We start from the raw sequence: 20,867 nt of genomic DNA, 5'->3' as shown, positions 1-20,867 counted from the left end.
ATTTAAAGGTCACTGGTTTAGATACTGTAATCTGCTGGGAAGAATTTGGCAAAGAAGATTAATGGGAAATTCTGTTCTATGCCTGATACAACGGCTGTTGTTAAGAGGCACTTACATCTTGAAGACTGCCACAAAAAAGGCCAATAATCCCTCCAGATATCCTTCGAGCTGTTGTTGATGTACACATGTGCTAAACCCATAACTGTTTCAGTAATCATTCCCTGCCCAACATTTTACAGCTCAAGACTGTCTTTAACCATGCCAATGGTACAAAAAATGTTGTCTTTGTCTGCTTGCTTGGCTGAAAAGGATAACTGCTCATTTAATCCCTTGTGGACAAAATAGCACGTTGTTGCTAAAGTACAGCATGGAAGACCTTTAAAGGAATAGTTGACATTTTCTTTGTTGCAGAGAGATGGAAAGAAAATTTATACCACTCTTAATACTATTCAGTAAATGTGAAGCTACCACCAGCAGCCAGTATTTCTACTGTTTGCCTGGCAGCCTCACAGTGATGACAAGACTCCAGGAAGTGACTGTACCAAGCCACAGTCTGACACATAACACCCTAAAACACCAAAACATATTGTTTTTACACTTTGGGTGTTCAACAAATTACAAAACTGAAATATAACGCGGAAATCAGTAAGCTTTGGAGGTCCTGGTAGGCAAATTTTGTTTTATACAGAGCCAGACTAGCCGCCAATCTCACATCTCCACTTTATGTCCATTAATCTTTACAGTGCTGGCTTATTGAAGTGTTAATGAACCAGCTCATATGCTTAAGAGGTGAAAGCGCTCTGTTGGGTCTCCTATGTGCATGTAACATTTAGAAATATTTAATTCCACTTTTTCTTGCATGGAGTGTGTACAACAGTGCCGCATTGTTAAATTGGTATTTTTCTAAAACTATATTCTTTGTAACTAAACCGTGACAAATAATCTGAAAACTCAACATAAAAATACTTGGTCTTATTATGCCTACACACACTATTTTACATCAGTTGAATGCTCGGTAAGGATAAAACATATATTCTGTTACAGAGGATTCTAATTTCCAAGTCACAACTCTCACTCATTCTCTGTGATTAGCCTCACAGCAATACAGAAAATTAATTAGGTTGCCTATCCTGTTTTTATATCACAGCCTCCCCTCTCCGACCAAAAACAACTTTCATTGGCCATTTTTGTCAGTGCTGTGATAAATTATTGAAGATTTAACACTCAATTAATAAAACTATTTTAGCCTCATCTCAGCTGTTGCATATTACATATATTACCTGTTTGAGGAGCTGTAGGGCTTCATTTCAATCCAAATGAAGGTTTTTACTTTTGCTTAACATTTAACTTTGACTGGTTTCTCATTTCTTGTCTTCTTTATTTGAAAATTGAGCCTCGAGCTATTAGAGAAAACATGTTTTCATTGTGTGTCAACCAGAATTTAGGTTTCCTGCTGCACTTCTTTCTTAAGAATTGTTAACTTTCTCAGTTTCTGTTTAATAAGAAGGTATATCTGTACAATGCTGAGTTATTGATTTGTACTTGTAATTTATATTAAATGGATCAAGACAACACCCCTGCTGGAGGTCATTAAAACAAAACAACATTTCCTCTACACATAACAGCCATAATAGCCTGCCTAGGGTTAAACTCTCTCATTTAGATAATCCCAGAATTCACCGGCGGGGCTCAAAGCCCTTTACAGGCCATCCTCACCTAACCTCACCGTTATCTGTAATTGGGTACCAGTGAGGTATGTATGGTTCACACAGTTAGCCAATTCACACAGCTGACCTTTGAGATGGCCTGGATTGCTGTCAGAGTCTTGTCTAACAGATGTCAGCTATTAGAGTAGCACCCAGGATGTAACTGAATGTAATCTCTTGAGCTGCTGAAAAACTTTCTGCATGATGGCAACTGTATTTTAAGATATGTTTGTTATACTTTTTCTAGCATGTTCAAAAAATATCAGAATCTGTTTTTTCAACCTCCACCCAAAACAGCCAAAAAGGAGTTGTAATCTACCAAATTGCAATCAGGCTTTTCTAGCTGATGTTGCGGGCTCACAAAGAGAGAATGAATAGGTAGCTGAATGGATTCTCAATTAAATATGATGATACTTAGCAAGGTTGTAAAATATTGCATATGATGTATGGGCTGCAGAAAACCTTTTAGAAAGCAGCTTACAAAGGCTCCACTAAATCATTTCATCTACTTGTCCAAACCCAATGCTTTGAACACTGTTCTGTGCCACAAAGTTCAGACTCGTTTGTCAGACTTTCTATAGAAATAAACAAATGTGAACTAAGCCAGGTTTGTAAATGTAATGCCTTTAATTTACAAAAAAACTCAGATTGTGTGTCTTCTTTCAGTGTTTGGAAATGTTCAGAGAGGAGATAATAAATTCAGTCGACAGCAAGAGGCACGTCTGTCCCAAATACAGTGAATAAATGTGAACATAAACCCAGCCAGCAGTGCACATTCATGCACAAAGCCTCTGCCCCTGATGTTTGCTTTTGTCAAACATAAAGGAGAGCCAGGTAGATTGTTGCTGTATTCACAGTGTTAAATACATTCATCTGATATATATTTAGAACGGCATGCTTGTCTGAACATACAGATCCAATCCTGTTTTCTCAGTAAGGATGCTGTATACAGCTGTACCCTTAATTATGAGTTTGTTGTTGGTTGTGAATTGTTTTATAGATATTGCATGCTCTAGGTCCTGGTAATAGAACACATTGATTTGTGCTGATGAGTAATCTGTCTCTTGTTATTCAAGAAAGAGTTGCAGGAAGTGACCTGTCCGTACTGTTAGCAAAAAGAAGCCATATTAGCACTGTTGTTGTTAGCATTTAGTTAGTATTTGAGAATAATCTTGCAGCTGTAGAATAGATAAAAAGGACATATTTTTTGGTTTGTGAGTTGAAAAAAAACATGACTTAGGCAGTTTTGTTCTTCTTGCTCCGATTCTTTTAACAAAAACAACGTGTTTGTTCTTTGTGCAAAAGGTCACAGGCTTATTCTCCGTGTGCTTTAATGTAAATCTGTTGGGCACATTTACGTCAAAAGAGAGGGGGCAAATTGAAATGGTCAGTGTGTCAATAAGGTTGCCATCATGCTGGACAGAAAGAGGCTGCAAGTGAAAAGGGAAATTGGTGAGAATGAGACGAGGCAGGCAGAAACGAGAGGATGGAACATGACTGTGAGTGGAAGAGTGAAGGACAGGGAAAATTTTCTTTTTTTAAATGCGATAGTAGAGAACCATTAAATTGTCCATTTGCTTTATATTGCCAAATATTGAGCGCAAGGTTATTGGGTCCTCCTGGGTCTTTGTACATTTACCTGTTATCACTGGGCCACATCTTATCATATTGGTTTCTCTAATGGAGCTTCCTATGTAGTCCTGCCATGAGAGATACATGAAATGTGAATGAAAATCAAGCACTGTTTTGAAATTAAAATAAGCAGAAGAGACTGCACATTTCACAGATCACAATTTGCACTCTGTATATAGTGAAGAGCATTTGTTCTTATGTCATGTGTAACAACAGTTTCTTGTTGTGTAGTCTCTGCTATTATAGTGGAACATTGCATGGCAGGAACAACTGTCCTTGGACGTAAGCTTTTTGTATTCATCATTTCTTTCTTTTCCTTTGAATATAGCTCAGTATGACATGTTTTGTAAGCATCAGGTACAGTATTGGCCATGACGATGTTAGTGACTCACCTTGTCTCTTTTGAATGAAGAGTGAGTCGGATGTGAATACAAGCCAAAAAGTATATGTGAGCAATGCTTGTGGCCGTGTGAGGCTGTAATGCCATGTGCTCACCAGAAAAAAAAAAGAAAAATGTTGAATGGATGACAATAGACAAATCTTTTCTAATATTCTAGATCCTTTAAACTAGTTGGGCAGAAAATGATTTGCCTGAGGGGAATGTCAGAATGTCAGAAAATGCCAAGTTAGCAAAATCAAAAAAGGGTGCTCTCCCTCTGTTTTGATCTTAGGACATAGACTCTGCTTTAGTTTGTCGGACTTAGCTTACATCTCAGGATTCACAAATGGGAAGTGAGCAAGGAAGTATGTGTAAAAGTTAGAAATTGGACTGAAAATAAAATATAAAATATATAAATAAAATTAAGATCAGATAAAGCTAAGTTAAGAATTCTTGGGAAAATACCGTCTTATTGATAGACATCACCAAGATTTATAACTAGAAGCAAATAGAAAGGCAAGAAAACTACAACTTGATCATGGTTTCAACTTAATTTGATAAAAGCTTTGAGGCCATCTCATTAATGACTTTGAGATTTCAAGCATTGTCTAGATATTATTTTATAAATGGACTTCAGATGTATTAACAAAGGTGTAGTATAGGGGGTTGGGAAATGTTGAATACTTATCAGTTAAAATTATATATCACAATAAATACAATGGAGATGTATTGTACCTTAACATCCATCTTAACAGGAGCTTAAGCCACGTCATGGTCAAATAGAGCCTGTGGTGGGATGTGGTGTTTGCTATTGTAGCACTAATTAAGAAACATATAGGCCTCATGTGTGAGATTAACCTGAATTTATGTAAAAATATTTTTAATTTCTCATTTCTTCTGCTGAGTAGAGGGGAGGTTGATCGAGCTACAATACAGCTGATGCGAGGAATACATGATGCTATTTTTAGGCAGTAAACAACGAAGCAGAGGGCTGTGTTCAGACGCACACGTGCGCGCGCGCACACACACACGCACACATATCTTATTCTCTTATCTCACCATTGTGCTCTTTCTTTAATCCTGATACCATCAGCAGATGGAAACTGTATTCTTACAATAACTGAATTTAGCCGTGTAGATTATGAATGCCACATTGTCCTGAAATACAGTGTGCGGTACTAGATGTCGACATTACTGCATGATCTCGGTTGCCGGGGCCTAGTTAGTACCCCTAAGGAAAAGCTTTTGCCCTATTTCTGACTTTGGAGGTTTTTTCAAGCCTTGGTTACATCATATCATTAAACTCGTTGCTTCCTCACGACTTGCTAAAGCATATTGCTGTTTTCCTGGTTTTATATCTAATGTAGTTGTCTTTAAACTGTAGCCACTGCAGTTAAAATGGCTTTTCTGACCCGGTCAGTTTCATTTGTGTACAAAAGCTAACAGGTCAACAGATACTTCTGTTGAATGTACTCCCTTTTTCTGTTGTCACCCATTAATATATTTGACTTGAAAATTGTTTTGGTCTGATATTTATCTAATACCAGCTTTGTCTGACTTCTGCCCCTTTACAGATTTTGGCCAATATCATCATTTTCATGTGTGGGAACATGGCAGGGGCGTATCACAAGCACCTAATGGAGTTGGCGCTTAAACAGACTTATCAGGACACCTGCAACTGCATCAAGTCCCCAATTAAACTGGAGTTTGAGAAGAGACAACAGGTAAAGTGGTTTAAATAAGTCCTAATTACCAGTGAGCCAGTGAAAGCCAGGCTGGCAGTGAGTAATTGAGTACATGTGGCAGTGATAATAGTGATGATGGTGGTGTGGATTACAATTATGATGAAAATGAGAGAGTGAGGAGTGGATCATGAAAGATGAGTGGGGCGAGTCTGGCAGTGATTATAATGATGATGACGACAAGGAGTAAATACATTAAAACAACATTATGGCACACATGGAGAATGATATTTAATCCAGAGCAAAGTAACTGATGTTGATGCTAAAAGGGTTTCTGCAGAACTTTTCTGTTATTTTTTCATTCACTTTACAGAAACTGTTCAGCTTTTTTGAGAGAGCTCGACATTAACGGTTGAAATTTGGTTGCCATCAGTGGCAACAATTGCATAACATATAACCGAAAAATGTGCACCCCAAAATCAATAATTTATTAGCTGTTGCATTAGTAATATTTAAATAGTCCTGTCACAGTCTGAACTGGGGCAAGACAACACCACATGTGCGTTGGTGTTTTTACCTGTGTGCACACAGGAATGTGCTTCAGAGACACTGGCAAAACAACTAGTGACTTGCTAGATTCATTTTTGAGCATATTTTGTCTAGCCCAGGGGTCTGCAACCTGCGGCTCTTTTGCCCCTCTGCAGTGGCTCCCTGTGGCTTCGACATTTTACATGGAAATGAATAATATTTATCTATTTTTTTAATCATCATCACCATTTTAGGCCTACAGTGATTCCTACCTTCTCCGACGGTAAAAATGCCTACACACGGAATTGTATCTGTTCTATCAAGATGTGATTAATTGTGAATGATCCTGAGTTAATATCATTGTGTTTAATGCTCAAGCCCGAGGATTGATTGCTGTATGTGGCTGAGGATAAAAAAAGAAGGATTAACTCACTGAAATGGACTAAAATAAAATTTAACCTGTCCTGTGTTTTTAAATCTTGGCTGCCGCTATGTTTTATTTATTATCAAATGAGACTACTTTTTATTTTGTACATTTTCACAAACACAGGGAGGACTTAAGTAGGTCTGCATATATAGTTCTGTATTGCTACTCTATTTCTATTTATTGTAGGCTAGTTATTTTATTTCATAAATGCACCAAAACATGGCATCATTGAAATGGAAATGCAAAGTTCAAGTACCTTTATACTGTAAGCATAAGTAGCCCACTGCAGAGTTGCCACATGATGTGAAAATATGAATGAATGCTCATTTAGGCCTATTAATGAACTTGTTAGGCTAATTTAGACTTTCTAGTCTGCGTTACCTTCATCATAAGACACAAATATGTTTTGCGGCTCCAGACAGATTTCTTTAGCGAGGGACGGGGGCTAAAATGGCTCTTTTGATAGTAAAGGTTGCTGACCCCTGGTCTAGGCCTACCAGGAATTAAGGGTGAACACGTTAATTGATAACACTAAAGATTCAAATAAAAAATGGGACTGATCTTTATTCAATATCTGTATCGGGTTCCTCTTCTGTCCTGAAAAATAAATGTGATATTCAGTATAACCTTGTCTGAAAATAAAAAAAAAACTGTGTACTGTATCTCTGAAGCAGGAGTGTTGAACAGGACTGATTAGAAAAATCTGACATACTGTATCTACAGTTTCTGCAACCAAATGCTGCAGCTTGGTTGCCAGCCTGGCAACTACTTGAAAGAGCTGGTGTTGAGCCTGTTTTTATCAGAATATCGTCAATGCAACTTCAAATGCATCTTTAGAGCTAATTCTTTGTTTTGTCAATGAACATGTGTGTCTCGTACAGCTGCATTGTGCTAAATTACTGTTCATCATTCACCATTAATTAACCGTTGATCTCCATGCTGTGCTTGCAGTGTTTTTACTCTAAAATTTGTGAGTCATGGAATTCATTGGGCTTTACATACTGTTAGTGCCTGATGGGAAGGAAAGGGAAGTCCACAGAGGACTCGTGCCAGGAATTGTGTTTTACAGAATGTGGTAATTGTTAATGACCTAAGATAGTGTGATGATTATGTTGAGTCCCTGGAGCCTGCTGCACATGCACTAAATTCTCTGTAGTAAAAGCTCTTAAGCATCTTGTGGCTGGTGGCTGAAATCTCTGCAGTTGATTAACAAGATATAAGAATATCTGCAACTACATCATTTAACATAAGGGGGCTCTACAACCTTTGTTAAAGGGGCCATATGTAACAATTTACAGCAATGTACATGTATTAATTAGTCTTTCTTGGCCATATGTGAACGGATTGTAATGTTACATGAAAAATGAGACCTTGCCTATAAAACCTGTGGACCATTTGTTTAAGTTGTCTAATGCAGCTGGACTGTGGATTAATTTATGAAGGACTCTGGTTGGATTTTCTGCAATCGTTGAAGGGATGTGACTTTATGCTCTCAAGTGCTTTGCCTCAGTGCTTTTCCACTCTGCTAACAGTGAGCAACAGTAGCTAATGTTTAGATATGAAGTCCGCTAACATAAACCTTACGACCACAGAGCCCCTTTAAATGTGCTGTTTGTAAATACAATATCCTAAATACTGGATTTTCACAAAACGTGATAGCAATGTGAAACGTTCTTACATGACCAAAGGGACCTGTTTTCTTTGTCCCCATATACCCAATTGAGAAGCACAAAGTAACACATTTTGTAGTTGATGTCCCACTGAATTTGTCTCTCCACATCAGGTGTTTGGACTCCTTTATGATAAAACATTTCTTTGTGTCCACATTTTCAACACCCCCTTTAAATTCTAAATACCTATTTGAATGCTGTTTATGAACAGATGACATTCCAAAGTTTGTTTTCTATGGTATACTGCCAAACAGCCACATTGTTTGTGTATCTATGCAATTGTACTTTTTCTCTAGAACAGTTGAGTACAACTAATGCAAGCGAATTTGGTGCTGCTTCATAAGGGCAGCATGGCTTCCTGTTAGAAATTAGCGAGGTGTTGATTAAAGCTTACTGCTGTGTCTGCCTGGGTTGTAGCTAGCTGTTTACTACAGCGGCTGCAGTTTAAGATAGCAGTTTAACCCTAACTATCTGATGAGTGATGAATGAATCCCACTGTTGTTGTCAATGCCCAGGCTTTGGGTGGAGCTGGTTATTCCAATGGTGAATCCAGCTTGTGTTGGTACAACTACCATGAGTGAAGCTGAAAATGCCTTTGGGTGGAGTGTTTGGCAGTAGCCCTGGAGTGCCACTGCTGCCTGCGACAGATGGTAGTAACTGTGCAGAGACACATGCTCTCGGGCACTCATAATATATGCTGTTTGCTGCATGCTTTTATCCAAAGTACCCTGCAGTACAGTGAGTGCATACATTTTTGGTACGAGTGGTCCAAGGGGAGGACTATGTGTGTTTGTCAGCAGGCATCATGAACCCTCTGATCCTTAGTAGCAGTGCAGGGAGAAGATCAATGGTGCAGAAAACTTGTCGAGTTGGAGGTGACATTGGCTTAATTAAGTTTTTTCTCCGATCTTGAACTTCTCCTCACCCTAAGAGGAGTTTTATTTGCTAATTACAAGGAAGGTTGGCTTAGAGTAATCCCCACAGTAGCCTCAGAGAAAAACAGAGAGATGCTAAGCAACCACTAGATTAAAGAAAAGGGGGTAGGTGAATAACAGTGGCGTCTGTATTCTGGTAGCTGGGTTGGCAGGTTGTTGTTTTTTGTTTTTCTTAACATTAATAGTTACTTTGAGTTAGAGGAGGTCAACTTGACACAATCTATTGCCCAATTAACTTTCACATGGCTCTTGTTGAGGCCGACGACATGATGATGACAGCTTTTTGTCTCTTCCTGTCATCAAAGGTTAATGCTTCAGAATTAGATTGACTGAATTCAATTAAATATCCATTTGCTGAAAATGAAAAACTTTTTCAGTCAAGGTCCCTGGTAATTATACTTTGATCACAAAAAAATCCAACTTTGGATCCGAGAGCTTATTACAAAGCTTTGTTCTTGTTTTGCATATGCATTACTTTTAATTATACAAAATTTAGGGTCATGCCACTGACATACTGAGTGAATCCCTGGGGCCATGAAGCAATGAAAACCCTGTGAGAAAATACTCAGAAGCTACAACTACTGAACTAACTGTTGGGCATCCAATAAAAACGTAAGATTTCCCATGCACAGCAGTGCTTCTGTCCTGGATGCCAGACCAAAAAAATCGAGGGCACACCAGGATACGATTGACACTGTTATATTAACAATAACATTAAAAACAACAAGAGGCTGTAGTACTGTTTTTTGATTATAAGATAACACTTTATTGCACAAATTTAAGACATTGTTGATTGAAAATAATGTATTTTCCGATATCAAACCCTATAATATTTATTACAATAATCTGCTTTTTTTCCTGACCATCCTTGAACTGCTTTCTTCTTCTGTCTTTGTATTGCTGCCATCAGGAGCGTCTCCTGTTGTCTCTGCTGCCAGCTCACATTGCCCGGGTGATGAAAGCTGAGATCATCCAGAGACTGAAGGGTCCAAACTTCGGCCAGATTGAGAACACAAACAATTTTCACAACCTCTATGTCCAAAGACACACTAATGTCAGGCACGTATTATTTATTTTGTTTACCGCTTATATGACTTAGCAGTACTGTACTGTACTATACTATTAAGGCACATATTTTTATCAGAGCACAACAATGCAAATTTATTTTCATGTCTTTGAATGCTACAGTTATTACTGGAAAACATATAAAACCATTATTCTATAATATATTGATGAATATATAATGTTCCATCTTTAGTATACTGTATGCTGATATAGTGGGATTCACGAGGCTTGCCAGTGACTGCTCACCTGGAGAGCTCGTACACATGCTGAATGAGCTTTTTGGCAAATTTGATCAAATTGCCAAGGTAAACATTTCATTATTGGATTCTGGCACTAAGTAACAAATCATAACAAGTGCTAATTTTGCTTTTTCATTGGAGGCTAAATGATAAAACTCATAATGTGTCTTGCATTTATGGCCATTTTTTCTTGCTTCATGATGTATTTGTCATATTCCTGCAAATATGTGGTCAAACAGATTATTTGATTTCATGCTATTATGTGATTAAATTCAAAAGCTCTCTGTACTGGCCATCACTGTGACCTTTATCTGACCCCGTGCTGAGCTTGTGTTCTACCTTTTCATATGCAGGAAAATGAATGTATGCGGATCAAAATCCTTGGTGACTGTTACTACTGTGTGTCCGGCCTGCCGGAGTCTCTGCCGAACCATGCTAAGAACTGTGTGAAAATGGGTCTTGACATGTGTGAGGCCATCAAGTAAGTGTCACTTACATAACAGTGCTGGTAAAGAAACACTTGCTTCTCTGTTATGTTAGTTGATCATACAAGCATCCTCAAACTTGCAAAGCAGCGGCTCACTCCTCATGCTGCAACCACATTAGAACTGAAAGCACAAATTAAAGGCACAAAAAATTTGGTTCATGCTGATTCTTGTTTAATAAGTCAGCTCGCACCCTAAAGAGTCTCATTACACTTTTGGAAGTTTTAAGGAACCATTTGACTACCTGCTTTTCAAAGATTATTTGGATATGCCTTTAGACACAGTGCTTTCTGATGTATTGAAATACCCCCATACCTGTAATGATGGTAAGTCCTCGCTAACCATTAGCTCAGATGTAGAGACTTTTTCTTAATTGCCAATTTAGCTGCATCAAACGTGTGGTGGTGAGTGGGTGGTAAGTGTGAGGTCCAAAGACAAAGGGGAGGGAGCTGGGATAGAATTAATGGTGAGAGAAAGACCTCAAATGACAAAATTTAATTGAGGAAAATTTGAAATCAGGATTACCATATTTATTAACAGAATTGGTTTACTCTGAAAACACAAATCACTGTGGGAGGTTTCCATCTCTCCTTTTTTCCCCAATGTTTCAATTCTCTGCATACACCATCTGGAAAGGTGCATTTCCTCTACTAACAAGATGCGTGGTATGGGTGATCCACTTTAGTAAAAGCTGTTTTTGTTGCATGACAGGAAAGTGCGAGATGCCACAGGGGTTGACATCAACATGCGTGTCGGCGTGCATTCTGGGAATGTCCTGTGTGGCGTGATTGGCCTCCAGAAATGGCAGTATGATGTTTGGTCACATGATGTCACGCTAGCCAATCATATGGAGGCAGGAGGTGTACCAGGGTGAGTGAACTGGAAGTTAAATGGAAGCATGTGATGCCATTTGCATAAAATATCCTCTCATTGTTTGAAATTCTTTGTGATCACACTTTGTCTGCACCAGTTTTGACTTTTTGGTTACTGTAGATCTTTGCTCAGGGATGCCAGAAGAATATCCAGATCTGTCATTTATAACTTAGAAAACCATTCATTGATTGAGTGTTTATTGCCAGGCGAGTCCACATCACATCAGTGACACTGGAGCACCTGAATGGTGCCTATAAAGTGGAAGATGGGGAAGGACAAGAAAGAGACCCATACCTAAAGGAGCATGGAGTCATCACTTATCTGGTCATCAACCCAAAGGTACCGTAGCACAAATGTGACTTACAGTAAATTGAACGTAACACATTGAATAAAATGCAGTAAAATAACGCAGTTTCCATGTTTGTCCAGGTGGAGCGTCGGAGCCCACAGCATCATTACCGTCCCAGACACACTCTAGACGGAGCAAAGATGAGAGCGTCAGTCAGGATGACCCGCTACCTGGAGTCCTGGGGAGCAGCCAAGCCCTTTGCCAACCTGCACCACAGAGACAGCATGACTAATGAGAACGGGAAGATCAACACTGCTGTGTGTAATTTTCGCCAAACATATGTTGTGATTTAAGTGATGGGGAAGTTCAGCTGTAGCTTGTAACCCATCTCTCTCCTCTCGCTCTGTGTCTAGGATGTGCCAATGGGGCAGTATCACTTCCAGAGGAGATCAGAAAGGCAAGCTGCTCATTTTACAGCTCCAGCACAATTTTCTTTGGCAGGATTATCAGGCCCCTTAACAGTACAGAGGCAGACGACAAGATGTTTAATAAGACTGGACTTGTGCTGGAGGCTTTGATGTGTGTGACTAATTCTATGTGAACTTAAAATATATTCTGACTCTTTCTCTTCTTGTTACGCATTAAAGGACAAAGTCTCAGAAGAAACGGTTTGAGGAGGAACTTAACGAGAGGATGATCAGGACCTTTGATGGGATAAATTCACAAAAGTATGGGTCATTTTAAAAAAACAAATATTAATAGTTTAAAAAGAAATGTGCAAAAAAAAGTCATAATAGTGATGTGATGCGCTATCTTTGAAAACTGCATTTGATGAAATATGGCAAATTATAGCATGTACTGTATCTTCATTATATATTGGCCCTTTCATATCCCTACTGAACATTCTGAACAAATACATGAACTTGAATCATACATTTTTTGTACAAAGACATCTTATATACTTTGAACAGGGCCTATAATCTCCTTCCTATCTGATCTATACTGTTTTTTTATATTTCCAGACAGTGGCTTAAGTCCGAGGACATCCAAAGAATATCGTTATTCTTTCACAACAAATCCTTAGAGAAGGAGGTAAGAAGCAGTACAAGTAGATTGGCATCATTTGTCCCTGAGCGGATATATCAGAACAGTTTATTTACAGAACTGCTTGTTCCTTTGCCTACACTTAGAGTACCCTGAAATCTTGGAAATTACAGGGAGACTTGTGGTGTTTGAGTGCACAGTTGAGGAGCTTTTGAAACAACTTTAAAATCAGAGTGGTTTGAAAAGGCTTTTGTTGAAACTTGACCTTCATTTTATCATTTCAGTACAGAGCAACAACCTTGCCGGCCTTCAAATACTATGTCACCTGCGCCTGTTTGATCTTTTTCTGCATTTTTATTGTGCAGATTCTCGTCCTTCCTAAGTATGTGTGCTTTATTTCGCACTCTTATAGAAGTAACAATACTGTTAACATAATGATTGACTGTGTGTTGAAAACAGCATATACATTTATTCTCATGCAATATACATTGTTGAACTAAACATTGCTTATGTTTCTTGACAAATAATTTGCTACTGACAGTCTGCACAATGACATTAAATTCTGAGTGAATTAAAACTGAACTTGGTGACATTGGCTTTTTTTAGGACAACTGTCTTGGGAATATCCTTTGGAATGGCTTTTCTTATCCTTTCCTTGATCCTGTTCATATGTTTCATCGGGCACTTTGTGGTGAGTGAATCAATTTACTGCAAACACATTACACATTTTTTTAGAAGTGTCCTTTGATATTAAAACCTATATTTAACTAGGATATTACTGCTCTCTAATAGTACTGTTTTGTGCTTAATGTTTGTCCTAATGTTATACCAAAGGCACATGAGTGGTCCAAGTGCCCCTCTGGTCAGCTTTATGGCCGAATAAGTACCCTTGTTGTTAGCCTAAGTGCCCCTGAATCATTATCTTGTGCATAAAACAGGTGCTACCTCTTTATTCCCACCCTGCCCTTTAGAGAACATGTGCACATCACTGCTGTGGTGCGTGCTTCAGGAGACAATCATGCTTCAATTTCTGGGCAACATAGGCATGCATAGATTATCAGTGATATACGAGTTTGCAGCATCCTTCATATGTTTGCATTATAAATCATTTAGAAAAGGCTGTGTTAATTTTTAGATATTAATGGGGGTTTCAGATTAATTCAGTGCGTCCAGTTGAAATAAATAAAAGACCAGAAAGAAGGACATACAATGAGGTGGAAAAGACAAAAAGAAACAATTATTAAAACATTAAAGGTGCTGCAAAAACTCCATAAGCCGCAGGCCTTTATAACCCATTCCACCCATCGTCTGATCTTTAGTTCTTGGCAAGTGAGAATCTGCTGCTTGGCTCTGAACTGTGCTCCCCAAGGATGTTGCCCAAGGCTCAAAAACAAAACACCACACTTGATAGATAAAGTTGACAAAACCCCCTGCTGTTTTTTTTTTTCCAACTTGTTTGTCATTGCTGGGTCTTTGCTATAGTTCATGTCAGTCTTCTTATTGTTCATGACATGAGATAAGATCAACAATAAAATCATTCCTTAATCTCAACATAGCATTGCACGTGCAAGCTAGCCATGAAACATGTCAGTTATTACAGTCGAAAAGTGAAATATTCAGTGCAGCGGATTTTTCCATTAAAAATGAGGACTGTATATTTCAAAATCATTCATGTGGTCCCTGTTGTTGGCCACTTGTGATGTTAATGAAGATGGAAAGATTTGAAATCCAAATATTAAGTTTCCCTCCACTAAGATAACCTTGGATTGCATTTGAAAATCAGACCACTGTAACCAGGCCGTCAGTTGCAGCACAACACCAGCAGGCTTTACCATGCATGTACTCAGTTTTTCCATTTCCAGTCACAGAATAAGCTGTTGACCCACGTAGCATATCTTTTAGAAACCTCGTCACTGTTGAGGGTGGGATTATGCTCGGTACCTTAGAAAGGTCAAACATGGTTATTTGATGAACTGACTGAACTTCTGTTGGCTCCCTGACTGTGTTACTTTACATCTTCTACTTAAATTCTACTAACCCTGGCAGATTCTCTTACTTTGTCTTTTAATTCTCATTCATATGTAACATCCAAGTCATACATATTATTATTTGAGCTGCTGTTCACAGGTGAAAATTGCGTGTGAATTTCTTGTTTTGATAACAAAATGATGTGTCCCACTCACTCTATATTTTTTAGTAGTCCCGCTAGTGCATAATACAGTCTACCATCCTCACTTTATTGTATCGTAATGCACATTCCTGAGCAATTTAAATGTCACATCTATTCAGCCCCAATGATGCTCAGATATTGCTATGAGATGATCAAGCAAATAATTTAGGATTTCACTGCCATTGTTTTACAATGGAATGCTCTCAGCTGAAGGCAGTGCTGCAAGGAGGACAAAGTAATTCACTACAGCATGTACATGGAAGATCCCATTTTTGCATCACTGAGGTAGTATATATAAATATAGTATTATCATAAAGCGTGTGGCCTGTTAGGTCATATGCTGGATTACATTGTAGAGCATGATGGCAGCTCAGTTAAAATGATTTGATAAGTGAAAAAGGAGGTGGGAGTGTTTTGTTGGACGCCATATACAGCATATTGTTCACTTACATCATCCTATACATGATGCAGTCACTTGAGGTCATATTGTAGTGCTGTTATTATATGTAGTTTTAGCTATTTTGCAGCATGTGCCATTAAGTTGATTGAAATCTGTTCTAGGTGCTTCAATGTTTGAACTGCACATTTTTCAACATACTTTACGGAAGAAAATTACTGTATATGGGTCTGTTCATACTCATTTGCATTATTTACTTTTTTTAATTAGTACCTGTCCTTGTATCTCTTGGTGCTTCTTCTGTGTGTCTGTCCGTATCCCTTAAGATCTCAGCTCCCAAACCCCCCTGTATACTTGGACTCATACGTTCTCGTATTTTTGTGTGCTGTTGTGTGTACATGTCCCTGCAGCACTGCAGTAAAAGCGCCTCCACTTCTTGGATGTGGCTGCTGAGGTCATCAGTCATTATTGCCAACAAGCCATGGCCCCGCATCACTCTCACCATGACAACCACAGCTCTAATACTCATAATGGCAGTCTTCAACATGGTAAGCTTTTATGTGCAGGTATTGCAGAAAAGGGAGGGGTCACATCAATTAGGCTTCATTAAGAATGAAGCATCACAAACCTTCAGATGACACCCGCATGATTTCTAACTGCAGTGTTATTAGAAGGTAATGGAATGTAACATGTTGTCATAAAAATAGATAGCATATTTAATAAATAAATAAATAAATAAATGAGTTGGCCATTGGTGATATTAATGAATAGGAACTATGGGTTGTTTAGATTTCTTTTTGCAAGATCATATTCATCACATAAACTTAGTGATACACATTTGTTAATATGTCTCAGTCATCATGGTTATAGACTGGATGCACCAGCATTTTAATGTAGTATTTATCGCTGTGCTTTACATTTCTTTTGTTTATTAAGCTATTAACTGGCTTGGATGTAATATTATTTGCATTCTTTGCTTTTGCTAAGCAGTATATTAGTATGCATAACCGTGCCAACACCATTTGCATGTAGTGATAAGGGAATACTGTGTGTATTTTTTCATGTTTTTGCTCATCTCTATCAATTTACAGATGTGTCTTTTTAATTCTGTTTCAAAAATAAAAAAGACTCAGTTAAAGGTGAGATGGTAGCCTGAGGCTTGTAGGGAAGCTGTATGATAAAGCACGGTGTCAGGGCCCTGGTTTAGACCTTCACACAAATCGATTCCACAGATTATAATCTTGTTTTGAGCCCAACGTAGGTCAGTTGCTCTGGGCGGATGAACCAAATTGACTTGGCTTTGCTCTGTGTCGCAGCCAACCTCATCTTATCCTGCCCGTTCATTTTAAAGAACCTTATTGAATGGTTGTCACTATTGGCCTCTTATCTAACAAGACATTTTTTTTTCTCCTGAGTACAATGTAGACTAGTTTGTCTTTTCACATGCTGATGTGCAGGGCCAGCAGACAGGGAGAGTGTGTTTGTAATTTGCATGTGAATTGTGTGCTTTGTTTTCTGTGGTGCATTTAGATGAATGATTATTTTTGGCACTGGCCAAAAATGAGACTAACGCCTCATTTCTGTTGACTTTTTCCAGTTCTTTTTGGAAGACAATTTGTTGCCTCTTGTTCCTGTTTACAATTCATCCAATGAAACACTGTTTTACCTTAATGGACAGCTAATCACCTTCACAGGCAAAAACAATTTCTACCTTCCTGTAAGTAAACATTTTTGTTCTTGTGATTCCTTCCTGACTTCTTTATTGTCTTTAAGTTTTACCTGAATCACATCTGTCTGCCTGTGTTTATGTCCGTCTAGTATTTAATTTACAGTTGCATACTTGGCCTCATCTCTTGCTCTGTGTTCCTGAGGATAAACTACGAGCTGAAGATGATTATCATGTTGACTGCTGTGGTGGTTTACAACGTCATTATTCTACAAACACATGCCTCCTTGCTGGATGAATATAGCAGATTTCTGTACAAGACTGAAAGCCTGGACAGGTAGGTGCACAGTGACAAACACAAACTGTTCAAAGGAGTGTGAAAGCGTGATATAGAAATTCAAGGTGGGTAGGAAAGGAAGTTAGGTATAGATGATGGTCACCTGCTTTAATCCTGTGGGATTCTGAGTAAATGGAAAACCATAGTAATATGAAGGGACAAAATATGGGAAGGTAAAAGGAGAGAAATAAGGCCTACCTTGAGGTCTTCTTCCAGTCAGTCGAGTCAAGAATAGCTCTAAATGGAGGCACCCGGGGGCATCCTTTGCAGGTGCCAGAACCACTTAAACTGGCTTCTCTCAATGTCAACATCTTCTCCATAACCTCATTTTTTCTTTCAACTTTCTACTCAAAGCTCCTATAGAGAAAACATGCAGTGTGCAGTACATCAGCAACCCATTCATAGTTTGGTGCATCCTCAGGCAGGTCAGCTTCAGATGCTTTTATCTGCTGTATTCAAGCTTTTTCCTTTATTGTTGATAATACAGTGGTCAGTGTATTGCAGGTAGAGTTTCTTGAAAGTAGATCAGGTTTTGGATTATGGCATGGGAACAAACATGAAATGAGATAAAGTTAAGTAACATTTATCACACATCACACTTTCATGTACCTCTTTGTCTTCTTTTGCATTTGATTAGTGAAGAGACTATCGCTTATGTGTTTTTTTTAATAGATATTAATTAAGGTAATATGTTATTTATTTATTGTGGAAATGGTTTCAGTGCAGATTGTGATGCTCGACCACACATTGAGCTCAGTTCTAGCAGATAACATTGGATCCAATATATTTGTGTGTGCCTCCCAGGTGTTGTTTTGTTACAGTCCTCATTGAATTTACCTGGCTAGGCGAACAATAGGGTTCAAATAAATAATAATTTTATTGAGACCCAGTGGCCGAGTGTCTGAGTGTTCCCTGACTCTCACAAACTCTGCACCCATCTGGCCTGATCACGAGATACAGTGTAATCGTTCCAGTTCATGACAGTTCTTTGTAAATGCAGCTGCTGTTGTGGATGCTGAAAATATTTTTTTAATACAAATATACTTTTGCCTTTAAGGCAATTTTCATTCTTGGGTCTGATGAGCAATCTAAAACATTGACTTCTACAATTGTGACTTACAATCACAACAAGGGATGTCACGAGTTGATCTCACAGATCAGTATTAGAGGCAATCCGGGCATATTTGAATTGATTTGTATCGGCTCGATAAAAAGCGGATTAAAATCTGATTCCGTCCTTGCTGCACTGCACTCTCTTTTTCCACCTCAGTTTGTTAATGTTGGAAAGAAGCTCTCCTTCAATGAGGTCAGCTGAGCTTTACTGTGTGAGCAACTGTGTGAGGAAAGTAAAGGAGGGGGTGTGAATGTATCAGTGCATACAAGTGTGATTGACTTTTGAGTTTTATCAACCAGACTGGCAAAATACACAGATTTGCTTAAGTCTTACTCTATTACTCCTTCTCATTAGCACAGATCAGTGTTCAAAACATTCATGTAGCAGCTTTCTTATTTTTAGCCTGTGCTAACCCCAGGTAGTAAAAAAGCCAAACGGTGCGGGCGACAGGTCACATCAGCCGTCACCACCACGTTTATTCTGTGAGTAACTTGAAGATTAGACATAAAACTTGTGTGTTAGTAGGTTTGTGTGCTCTTTGCGAGTCAGTGTCTGTACTGAGCCAAGGATAACTTGTGAGGGAAGAACCCTCACTGTGTACATAGAATGGAGTATTTCCTTCATCATCAATTTCAGGTGATGCAATTTCCCAGTTAATCTTTCTTTTATATCACATTGATAATTTACATTGATCAAATTCTTGAATATTAATTTTAGGATTTAGGACTTGGATTGGGAACAGGGCCAAAAAACCTTGATTGAGACATCTCTACACACATCTACAAATTCACATTACTAAAATAGAAACAAATAACATTTTAAACTTAAAGGAACTTTTACTCAGTAAAGTTTAGATAACAGAATAAATGTAGATCAAAAGTTAACACACAAGAATAAGTCAATATAGTAAATGCAAGTTAGCTGTCCAGTCAATCTCCATCTGAATCATTTTGTACCTCTTGGACATGAAATCCACACAAACTGTAGTCTGCATTAGTTTAACCAATTGCTGCCTTGTGGCCAGAGCCTCAATTGACATCTGTATACAGCTACAGTATAAACTGACATGCATCAATAGAAGTATTCATAATTTCCAACTCATACCAGCTGTTTTTTAGTAAGTTTTAATTCTCTCTTTTAACCACTTGATGACAGCAGAGATGAGATGAGTTGAAAGTTACACTGGCTAATAATGGTAATACTTAAGATAAAAATACACTCTAATCTCAGCACATAGTTTTTTTAGTCATTTCAGTTCTACCTTTACATCATTTGGAGATCAGTTAAAAGTATTGTTTACAATATTAGCAAATTGTGACAATATCTTGTAACACCTGATTAAGACTAAAAGCAAACCATACATAATCCCATTCATGCAACTGGTCTGAACTCTCTCAGTAGTGGGGTTGGGGTCACCTGCATCAAGTCTGTGATTTCCCTACAGCTTTGGTGAAAAGAGAAAGCACTCGTCTTCTATAAGGTCAATGAAGTGTCAACGTCACATCAGAGTCTGTATTAAATGATGATAAGGTTTTGTCACAACATGCAAGTCCAAGTTAGTCAGATTCAGGTCTTTTGACCTCGAGGATGTGTCCAAGTGCAGTCTCAAGTGTGTGACTTACATAATACCACTGCAGATTTATGATATTTTTCGTAGTAGTTATTGCAGGTTATAGAGTCCAGAGTACTCATCGAAAGTGATTTGAAATGGACAATCAAGAACTCTCATATGTTTGATTCCAATTGAAATTAAATTGCATTTTATATCTTTCACAGCATTCATATCTGCTCTGCAAATCACTTGTCCTGCGTTCTCCTTTGAGTAAAATTAGAAACCAGGTTTCATGATGACATAAAATTTATATAAATGTTTAAATCGCCGTCAATGGAATACAGACATTGACATGCCTTTCCAGCTACTGATATGAAAAGGAGCATTTCTGATATTTCCCCAAGACCTTTTTTCCTTTTAATGATAAAAAAAACAACTATTAACAGTACATTTAAAAACACATTGCACTACATTAGACTTCAGTTGGACTGGACAAAAATGAAAATACACCCGTTGGCTAAAGTTGCCAACTCTGATCAGTGATTAAGACATGTGCCAAAAGTAGGCCACGGTCACTTGTTCCCATTATTATGTTTTTCCATGCTACTGTCACTCACCCACACTGAGTCAACTGTGCTCTTTGTTTTATTTCATTTTATATGCCACACCACATTCCC

The 20,867-nt window shown here is 38.2% G+C and overlaps 1 protein-coding gene across 1 annotated transcript in view; it reads left to right on the top strand.

Annotated features, from left to right (window-relative positions):
• The window catches only part of adcy2a (adenylate cyclase 2a), a 60,654-nt gene that overhangs the window by 27,132 nt on the left and 12,655 nt on the right, over window positions 1–20,867 (top strand). Inside the window, exons 4-18 of the mRNA XM_073485788.1 lie at window positions 5,292–5,441; window positions 9,870–10,018; window positions 10,218–10,329; window positions 10,617–10,744; window positions 11,460–11,618; window positions 11,828–11,960; window positions 12,051–12,227; window positions 12,324–12,367; window positions 12,558–12,638; window positions 12,933–13,002; window positions 13,239–13,336; window positions 13,561–13,645; window positions 15,932–16,069; window positions 17,119–17,238; window positions 17,340–17,524. Coding sequence (XP_073341889.1) covers window positions 5,292–5,441; window positions 9,870–10,018; window positions 10,218–10,329; window positions 10,617–10,744; window positions 11,460–11,618; window positions 11,828–11,960; window positions 12,051–12,227; window positions 12,324–12,367; window positions 12,558–12,638; window positions 12,933–13,002; window positions 13,239–13,336; window positions 13,561–13,645; window positions 15,932–16,069; window positions 17,119–17,238; window positions 17,340–17,524 — 1,829 coding nt within the window. The remainder of the gene's footprint in view (window positions 1–5,291; window positions 5,442–9,869; window positions 10,019–10,217; window positions 10,330–10,616; window positions 10,745–11,459; window positions 11,619–11,827; window positions 11,961–12,050; window positions 12,228–12,323; window positions 12,368–12,557; window positions 12,639–12,932; window positions 13,003–13,238; window positions 13,337–13,560; window positions 13,646–15,931; window positions 16,070–17,118; window positions 17,239–17,339; window positions 17,525–20,867) is intronic.

The sequence above is a fragment of the Pagrus major genome, chromosome 17, assembly GCF_040436345.1.
Source record: "Pagrus major chromosome 17, Pma_NU_1.0".
In the NCBI taxonomy this organism is placed as follows: Eukaryota; Metazoa; Chordata; class Actinopteri; order Spariformes; family Sparidae; genus Pagrus; species Pagrus major.
The sequence above is the reverse complement of the archived record's forward strand: the minus strand, read 5'-3'. Positions and strand labels throughout refer to the sequence as shown.